General features: G+C 27.8%; 1 protein-coding gene across 1 annotated transcript; it reads right to left on the bottom strand.

The window, feature by feature from the left end:
• Positions 1–5065: 5065 nt before the first annotated feature.
• Positions 5066–7302, bottom strand: LOC114265864 (transcription factor JUNGBRUNNEN 1). The gene is made up of 3 exons (XM_028206696.2): positions 6990–7302; positions 5918–6216; positions 5066–5675 (listed from the first exon to the last, which is right to left on the bottom strand). The coding sequence occupies exons 1-3, from the start codon at positions 7174–7176 to the stop codon at positions 5340–5342; spliced, it is 822 nt and encodes a 273-aa protein (XP_028062497.2). The 5' UTR covers positions 7177–7302; the 3' UTR covers positions 5066–5339.
• Positions 7303–9530: the final 2228 nt, after the last annotated feature.

The raw sequence follows: 9530 nt of genomic DNA, 5'->3' as shown, positions 1-9530 counted from the left end.
CCCATATGAGTCTATCTAAGCCTGTATAACACCCTCTACCCAACAAGGACACTTTTCCTTAAATTTATCATATGACATTATTTATTTGGTGTTTAAACTCTTTTCATATTTTCTACTAACAAAACAAAAGTGTGTCAACACTATTCTATTAACATAATATAAACAACAAAATATAGTACTCTAATATTAGTTAATAATTAACATAAAATATTAAAATATCATGTAACGAATTTTTTTTAAAAAAAATTTACTTAATAATTTTGCGTAAGCACGAGGCGGGAGGTGGGTCCAATGGAAGAAACTCCCTCCATGGATTTGGATTTGGTCCACTAAAATCATCCTCTTGACATGACATCTTTTATCAAGGCTCCATATTTCCAGTTTTGTTGTTTTTCTTTGTCTCAATCTAATTTTAAGTATATTATTATTACATAAGTCATCTCTAACTATTCATCAAATTTAACATTAAATTTAAATTTGATAAAAATAAATACTTTTTGTGTTCTAACAATTACACCAAAACAGTATCAAATTGAAAAAATATCAAACGTTTCATCAAACTGAGGACGGGTTGCTCCTTTCACCAATTCATTGTGCATAGTCGTTAAAACAGAAATTTATGAAAATTTTACACATGGTGGTCGACCAACCGGTCGACCAACTCATGCAAATGGTTCAACAATTGGCCTGCGAATTGGTTCAACTTACTGGTTTAACGGTTCAAAAAAAATTTGAACCAACGGTTAGGTAGGTTCAAACAGTTCAAAAAGGTAAAAAAAATAAAAAATAAATAAAAATTTACCTTACCGATCGACCAACCGGTTGATCCACGGGATGATTCTTCTTTTTGATGATTCTTCTTTTTGATGTACCGTTGGAGCAACTGATATCAGATTGAGAAAATGAGCCATTTTTTACTCAAATTTGGTGAAAAAAATACTGAACCGTTGGAGATGCTCTTATAGTGCTAGTTAACAATTTGTCTGTGTATAATTTAAGCTAGGTCTGACATCCTCTAAAAAAGTTAAAAAGTTAAAAAATTACTATCCTATTTAAGTCGTATCATCTTATTTAAGTCACATCACCTCTCTACTACATCATTTCAAACCCAACCTATATTTTATAAAAAGTGAAAAAATACATTTATTTATAACATCCCAAACAAACCCTTATTTTGCCTGTGTTCTATTTTAATGATTTGGGCTATAGTTTTTTTATTTTGTAAATTAATTAATTTTAAAATTTAAAATTATTTAATAATTATAATCGCATGATTTTGTATAAAGACTTGTAATATGCATGTAAATTATTCATAAAAAAAAATTAAATTAATTTGATAAACTTAATTATATAATTTTATTATATTTATTTTTTTAAAATAAGCCACTTGTTTTCAAAACCATATTGATGGGAGACTAACTTTGAAAGTTCTTAACGGTGAAAAAATAAATAAATAAATGATAATAATAATAAGTAAACAAAAACCAGTGAGAGCTGAAACATCCCATGTGTTTTGGTGATCTTATGGACTAATAAATACATTATTTTTAGTGGGAAGAAAACATCATTATTGAGAATGACCTGATGCCGTGATTTTTAAGCAAAACCTAAAAAAAGGTAAGGTAAATTACACTAAATTCTTTTATGATTTTGAAAAAAACATATTAAATTTTACAGATATAGAATAATTATATTATGTTTTTATAAAATTTTAATTCACATAATGCTATCTCCTTTTTTTATCAATTACTTATTCATCATTGGATGAAAAAATAATTTCACCATCTCTTTTACGCTAAAACATGTATATTTTACGATTGTTATTATTATGGCCTATTTTGAAAAGATAGTAAAAAGTGATTTTTTGACTTTTAACCAAATTTTTGACTTTTTCAGATAAATGATTTGAGAAGTTGGTAAAAAGTTATTTTTGATTTTTTTTATTAATATTTGTTTATGATGTTCAATCACAATAAAATGACTAAACTAACCTTATTTAATTTAAAATTTTTACAACTTCACTCATATAGCACATTTTGACTTATGAGTGATAGAATTATAATTTTACCAGAGGCTAAAAACCAACTTTCCAAATGAAAAAAAATACAAAATAGCCACCTTTTGGCTTTTTGCTACGAACCTAAGAGTGGCTAAAAGTCAAGTTTCCAAAACACCCTTATGTCTAATTTTAACCTTACTAAAGAAGAAATTTATGTAATTATAATAAACATATGAAATTTATTTATATTTTTTTATAACCTCAAAGATTTACCCAATTAAATAAAAATTATAGATCCATTAAATTAAAAGGATGTTGTATAAGATATGATAAGATTCTCTTTCATGCCTGAATTGATCTTCTTTAAAACTTAATCATAGGGATAAAATAATAAATAGTTTTGGGTCCTATTCCTCCAAAAGTTTGTAAGCTTGTAGATGACCTAATATTAAATTGGGTTTACCTTCGTCCAATTGGAGAGATGACTAGATCTATTTAGTCATGACTTCCCCATTAATATTTCATATATTTTTTTTATTTTTGTAATTGTTCACAAAAATGAAATTAAATTAATAATAATAGTCATATGATTTTATTATTTTTATTTTTTAACTATTTTGTATGGCTGATTATAAAAAGATTATTTTTCTTAGTTTTTACTTTAGTAATATTTAGGATAAATTACAAATACACTCCCTAAAGTTTGATTAAAATACGAATTGCCTCATATGATTCTAGAATTTACATTTCACCCCCTGAAGTTTCTAATTTCATAACAAATCGTCATTTTTATTAATAAATCATTAAGTCGATTAACAGTTTTTAATGATGTTAGAAACATATTTTAATTAATAATTTAGGTAATTTTATTATTGGATATGAAAACAATTATGAATTTTATTTTTTTTTAGTTAATTTTATTAAATAAAAAATCCTAACAATGGGGTATTGTAATTTTTCAAATCACATGAGACAATTTATATTTTAAGCAAACCTCAGAGAATGTATTTGTAATTTATCCTAATATTTAATATACAATAAACCAATCATAAATATCATACAAATAAGTGATGAGACAAATAATAATAAAAAGTTAGATGAAGTAATTTATATTTTTAGAAAAATGTTCAAAGCAGCAAGGGAGACAATTGTTTTTATCTTTAATCATTGTATGGTCACCTTTTGAACTACACTTTAACATTATGCTCATTGCTCTTTATTTGGAGGTTATTACAAAGCATGGTGACTATCTTGATATAATGGTATGATGAGTTTGAAAACTTTTTAAGAGATTTGTGGATTTGACTCTCCCAAAAGAAAATTCCACAATCTCTCTTCTTCTTTTTTTCACCGAACCGATTGTCTTTAAATTGCCGAAGGTTGGTTTGATTTTTTTAATCTCTTTTCTGAATTTTTTTTGAAAATAAAATTAATTTAGTACAAAAATAAAAATGGAGTATATTACATAGACATAGCTTCTTAAAGAAAATAAAATAAATAAGACATAAATATGTTTGTTACATTTTAAATGTGCTTTTTTTTATTTGTTTATTTTGATATTCTATTTTAGACTGTTTGTTATAGTTTCTGTTTATAATTTATGTAGGAGAGATGTTCTTAGATCACCTTTAAACATAAATTGCAGCAAACAAACCCTTCATTACCTAAGACCACAAGTTTAGTTTAATTTTTTATTTATTTATTTTTTAAATATAATGCAAGTATTGTGAGTTTTGCATTCTTGAGATGAGTCTAGAACACTTTGCCTAGTTGGGTTCTTAATTAAAAAAATAAAATAAAAAAGTGCAAGTAGCAAGAAGATTTTCATGGAATTGGAACATAAGGGGCCCAATCACTATTTATTGCCATGCGTTTTGTGTGTCATACAAACAAAGCATGCCCAACAACAGGATCATACTCTTCTCACTAGAGAGAAAAGATTGTGGAGATGACTTGCATTGCATGTACTTAAAAGCTATCATCCATGTGTCTACTCTATACTTCTCTTTCTTTCTCTCTCAAAGTCTAAATATTATTAAGATCATGGGATTAGTTAACTCACTCCCTTACAAAAAAGCATGATACCTAGTTCGAGTCTTATCATTACCAATGTAACTTCTATTTTCTTATTCCTTTTCTTTATCTAGCAACTCAAAAAAAGAAAAAAGAAAAATCCGAAATATTAATAGAGATATGGTTTTATTCTGAAAAAGATAAATACATAAGGACAGTATATTCAATACTCATACGATTTAAAGTGATACGAAGATTATGAATAAAGACAATTTCAATGCACAAAGCTTTTTTTATTATGGGATTCAAAAAAGGGCAATGATATTAATTAACATCTTAACATAACTAGTTTGGTTCACATAATTAATTGGCTTTTTTAAAAATATTAAAAATATGTTTGTGTGAATCAATGCAATTAATTTTTTATTTTTTATTTTTTATTGTTTATAATACTAATAACTGGCAAGGAACTCACATCGGCCAACAATACAAGATATTTATCATAACAAAGTATTTAGTGGGCAATTGGGGGAAATTTGTGTGTCTGGTGAGAATGAGTACATGGGCTTTTGGCAGAAGCCCATATTTTAGAAGCCCGGAAAGCTTTTGAAATGGACCCCTATAAGCAACCGAACTTTAATTTTTAAGTCAATATAAATTGTCATATTATTTTTAATTTTTTTTTTTTACATATTTTTTGTAAAAAATTAAAATTAACTAAAATAGTTAATTCTCAAACAGAGCATAATAAAATATACAAGGCCTTTGGGATTTTGACTGTATAGTGATTTTTTGATTTGTATAAACTTTTTAGTTTTATATTTGGAAAGTTGCTAAAAAAATTATTTTTTCTACGTAAAAAAAAATTGATCTCATGACAAACTGGTTTGATAACTTTATGATTTTTAAGGTGTTCCCAAACATTTGTCTACACCCACTGGAATTATAAAGCTTGTACATTAAGAAAAATGGTCATGCCCTGCTTTTTGTATTGTTAGTAGCGGTCCAATGTTTTTTAAAATCTCAATTTAAATATCAAATTTTAAGTTAAGATTTTTGGCAATAAGAATTTATTAAAATTTTAAAAATAAACCTTAAATGATGGACTAAATGACTTAATAATTGAGTCACCTCTATATAGCATTACAATAGTGAAAAAAAGATACATTTAGATAAATAAAAACATAAATAAAAGTGTTGTACATCCCTACTCGGGACATTATTTGTGCTTATAGATCCATTGATAGGATATGAACAAGATAGACATGAATACTTGATCTAACAATTAACTGACCGACTTTTGTTGATAAAAAAACAAAAAACAACATTAATTCCACCTTCCATCTTTACCTAATACCATATGTGGATGAAGTGTAAAGTCCAGGATTGGTTGCAGTTCATCCCAATTCCCATCTTTGGAAATTGAGTTCCCATTTGGATTTGAAAAGTTCAGGTGGCCTGCAACCAACTGGTTATTCCTTTGTTTCTCCTTAGAATTTTCAATGCTTCTAGACTTATAACTCACATCCAACTTGGAAGAAGTGCATGGTTTTGGAATTGAACATTTCATTGATGATTTCTTCAGTGGGGTTTCCCTCCAATCTGATTCATACTTCCTATAAGAAACACTTCTCGTAAAAACTCTACATATAGTCCAAACTTCCTGCAACACCATGAAGTCAAAGACTTGTTATATGTCACTACATATGTTTATTCTAAGCTGAAATATATAAGTAAATCTAAAATCATAGCTCCTTTTATTTCAGGATAATCATTTTTTTTTTCATCTATTAATTTTATGACATTTTTATAAAAATATTTTGTGATTGATTTACGTGCACATAAAACCCGCTATATATATAAAATAAAATCAAAATAGTGGGTTCTAAATGTGATAAATCATACCAGTTCCTTAGTGATGTTTCTTGCTTTAGATAGGTTGGTGTTGTTACTAGTTGGAAGACGAAACTCATGCATCATCCACTCAGTCTTTGTTCCTTTTCCTGCTCTTCCTCTGTAAAAAACTAGGGCTTTTTTCAAGCCAATGCATTCATGGGGATTTGAAGTTGAACATATGGGTCTGTCAACCCCAGTAGCTTTCCAAAATCCAGAAGCTGTGACCCTATTGGGCCTTATGCTGTTCCTGTACTTCCTCTCTCTTATGCTATAGAAATACCATTCCTTGTCTCCAACTATACCAGCTTCTGTTATACTCGTGAACAAAAAACAAGAAAATCAAGAATTGTATCAGTGAAAAGTTCATGGGGCAACAAACACAAATATGTGGTGAGCATCCTTTTAAGTGTCAAAGTTATGACAACAGTTACATCAAATCATAAAGCTCAAATGTAATTATTGGGCGTGTAACTTTCATCACATTCCAACATAACTTCGATCACGTTGTATAATATTTAAGGGGTGCGCCTTAAGGGAGTACACATTATAAATCTTATAGTTTTGGTTTTTCTCCCATTTTATTTTTAATGATATGAGTGCAGGATGCTCTCTCTCTAAATCTTGCCTATTTGTCCTAATACATTTTCAATTATTGAATCATAATTCAAAATTTATGTATTTCGATATTTCTACATGATCCAATAATTAGGAGTGTATTAAAATTAGATGACAAATAAAGTTAGAAATAGAATCGAGATGGTTCAACCATTATATTACCTATAGTCTGTTATCTAATACTCGTTGAGCAAATCTCTTCTTTTTTTTCTTTCTAGTGATGGGTACTCTATTTTGATATTTAGCCTAAAGTCTAAAAGAATAAAACAAAATTGAGCCGCCATTGAGATAGAGCATCGTTGGCCTAAAGAAGCAATCTCTCCGAATTGGGAGTAAAGTTGAACACAACTTGACCTATCTAAATCCTACTTTTACGAAAGCCTTGTGCATTGAATCGAAAAGTAAAATAATAAATTAATATTAAAAAACTGAAAAGTAAGAAGTAATGGAAGGGTAGAGAGCAAACTTGGAAGATCCCAAGGATCATATTTGCAGATATCAATGTGTTTGATGAGTTCAATAGTGTTTGGTTTGTTCTCCACCTTTCTCCTAAGATAAAATCCAAGAAGCTCTTCATCTGTTGGATGGAACCTAAACCCTGGAAGCAGCACTTCTTCGTCCTCCTCCTCACTATTATTGCACAAACCACTCATCTTTCTCTTCTCCCTACTTTTCCTGTCTCCCTTTTTCAGATGTTAGAACACCCTTCTTATACTACCATAATGAGGTTTGGTCGAAACTTGAGTTTGATTTTTCTAACAAGGTTTACTATTTTGATTATTTTAGTACAAAAGGAAATTGTTATTATAGGAAATAGACTACATTATTGATCGACGTATAAACGAAATTCAAAATAGGACACTGTTAGTGCTTTAGTTGACTAACATCGGAGGCACTGATAGTTAAGTTAGTACAGCCTCCATGAACATAATTATGAAGTAATAATGAAATTTTGGTTTAAAAGATTGCGTAAAAGTATGCCACGTGGTGTTCCATGAGAGGTGTAAGGTGCCCCCACAATATTTTCCTCCTTAACTGGTAAGAATATACATATAATCAAAATGCACACTCAAGTATTTATCTCCTTCTCATATCTCACTATTACCTTTAAGAAAACTAACTTGTTCGTCGGAGGATTTTGAAAAATGACACCTAACAATAAATTCTTAAGAAGTTGTTTGTAAGTCATGTATAGAGGGCCCAAAATTCAATCAATCAACCCTACTCAATCGTGAATCCAATGACAACCGTAAACCCATCTATTGTCATCAAGGATAAATACAAATTTTATGATAATTCTAAATTTTAAATCTTAAACTTTTAAATCTTAATCACATAGATCAAGTAAGGTTATTGTGAGGCTCAAACCTGAGGCATCTTTATTGCTAACTTGATCAATCAAATTTGCCATCTCTTTTTAATGAGTGATTATTTGATAGTCTTGGAGTATTATTCTACTCCATCACTTAACACCGTCAAATTATTCTCCAAAAACTTAACTAGAAATACTAGTCCTATTTCTTTAACAATTAAAAATATTAAATATTGTCCCTAGTAAAAAATATTTTTTTTCTTTTCAATAGAGCAAATGTCAACATTTTCAAATGTCTTTTCATTTTTTTTAAAACATTTTTATTTATTTTTTTTTAGGAATGAGGTTTTATCTTAAACGTGGAAGATGGAGCATGTGGAATATAGTTGGAATTGAAAGAGAATGATTTGACATTGAATCAAACAACAAAAAAATGAAATTTTTATTTCTTTATAAGAAGAGTAACGTATGGATTTTGAGAAATATGAAATATTAAAAAAAGGGTCATTTAGACAAACAAGTTATCTGATGATATGTAGATTTGTTGACATTCCAAAGTAAGAAGATGGGTAAACAAGTTACAAGAAATCATCTTGTTTCCCCCACTCCATGTTGCAAATAAAAAAATGTTCAGAAATAGCTTTTCTCCACTTGATAAAAGTTGTTTGGTTTATTGGGTCTATTCTAAGGTTTATATATCATTCGTTTGCAAGATTCATATTAATCAAGCATTGATAATTACATAGTCAAATCACATTTGTTTCATAAAATTAAATGATAAATATAATTTTAAAAAGGGTTAATTACACTAATAGTCCCTATAGTTTGGGACTTATGTCATTTTGGTCCTTGACTTTTCAATTGTGACACATTTGATCCTGAATTTTAAATTTTATTCCAAATAAGGATAATTGAAAATATCATTAGATTTTTTAAGGGTAAATCGTCAATTTGGTAAAATATAAACTAATTTGACAAAAATAAATGTCAAAAAAATATTTTTAATTTTTTAAAAATTATTTTTATCCACCAATGATAAAATTATGTAAAATTAATAAAAATTACATGATTAATTTTTTAAAATTAATTTTACATGATCATCATCCAAACACATAATAAAAATTAATTTGATAAAAAAAAATAAATGCCTAAAAGATTTATCTATTTTACATAATTTTATTTTTAGTAGGTAGAAATAATTTTTAAAAATTCAAAAATATTTGTTTGACATTTATTTTTGTCAAATTAGTTTATATTTTATCAAATTGACAATTTTACCCTTGAAAAATCTAATGATATCTTCAATTGTCCTTATTTGGAACAAGATTCAAAATTCAGGATCAAATGTGTCACAATTGAAAAGTCAGAGACCATAGTGACACACGCCTCAAACTATAGAGACTATTTGTATAATTTGTCCTTTTAAAAATATCTCATTTATTTTAGGTAGGGTTCTTGGCCAAATATTTCAACCAGCCTCGTATTGTTGGCTTGCAAGTTATTGAAAGTGTAAAATTTTTGAATTAATTACATCAATAGTCCTTAAAATTTGTATATTTTTGTATTTTAGTTCTTAATCTGTTGATTTCATCAATTGAATCCTCAATTTACAAAATATGAGTTCAAACAATCCCTATTGCTCCGCCATTTAAATTAATTATCAGCGGAGAATATCTCAAGTATAATAACTAAGTT

This window comes from Camellia sinensis, chromosome 9, assembly GCF_055761805.1.
Source record: "Camellia sinensis isolate YWXY chromosome 9, ASM5576180v1, whole genome shotgun sequence".
In the NCBI taxonomy this organism is placed as follows: domain Eukaryota; kingdom Viridiplantae; phylum Streptophyta; class Magnoliopsida; order Ericales; family Theaceae; genus Camellia; species Camellia sinensis.
This window is presented reverse-complemented; position numbering and strand designations above follow the sequence as displayed.

What these genes read in the sequence shown, in the direction of transcription:
- LOC114265864 (XM_028206696.2), bottom strand. Translation starts at nt 7,176, where the DNA reads ATGAGTGGTTTGTGCAATAATAGTGAGGAGGAGGACGAAGAAGTGCTG. An exon ending in TGATCCTTGGGATCTTCCAA is followed by an intron (nt 6,217 to 6,989) that starts GTTTGCTCTCTA and finishes CGAGTATAACAG; the next exon opens with AAGCTGGTATAGTTGGAGAC. An exon ending in GAAACATCACTAAGGAACTG is followed by an intron (nt 5,676 to 5,917) that starts GTATGATTTATC and finishes ATGGTGTTGCAG; the next exon opens with GAAGTTTGGACTATATGTAG.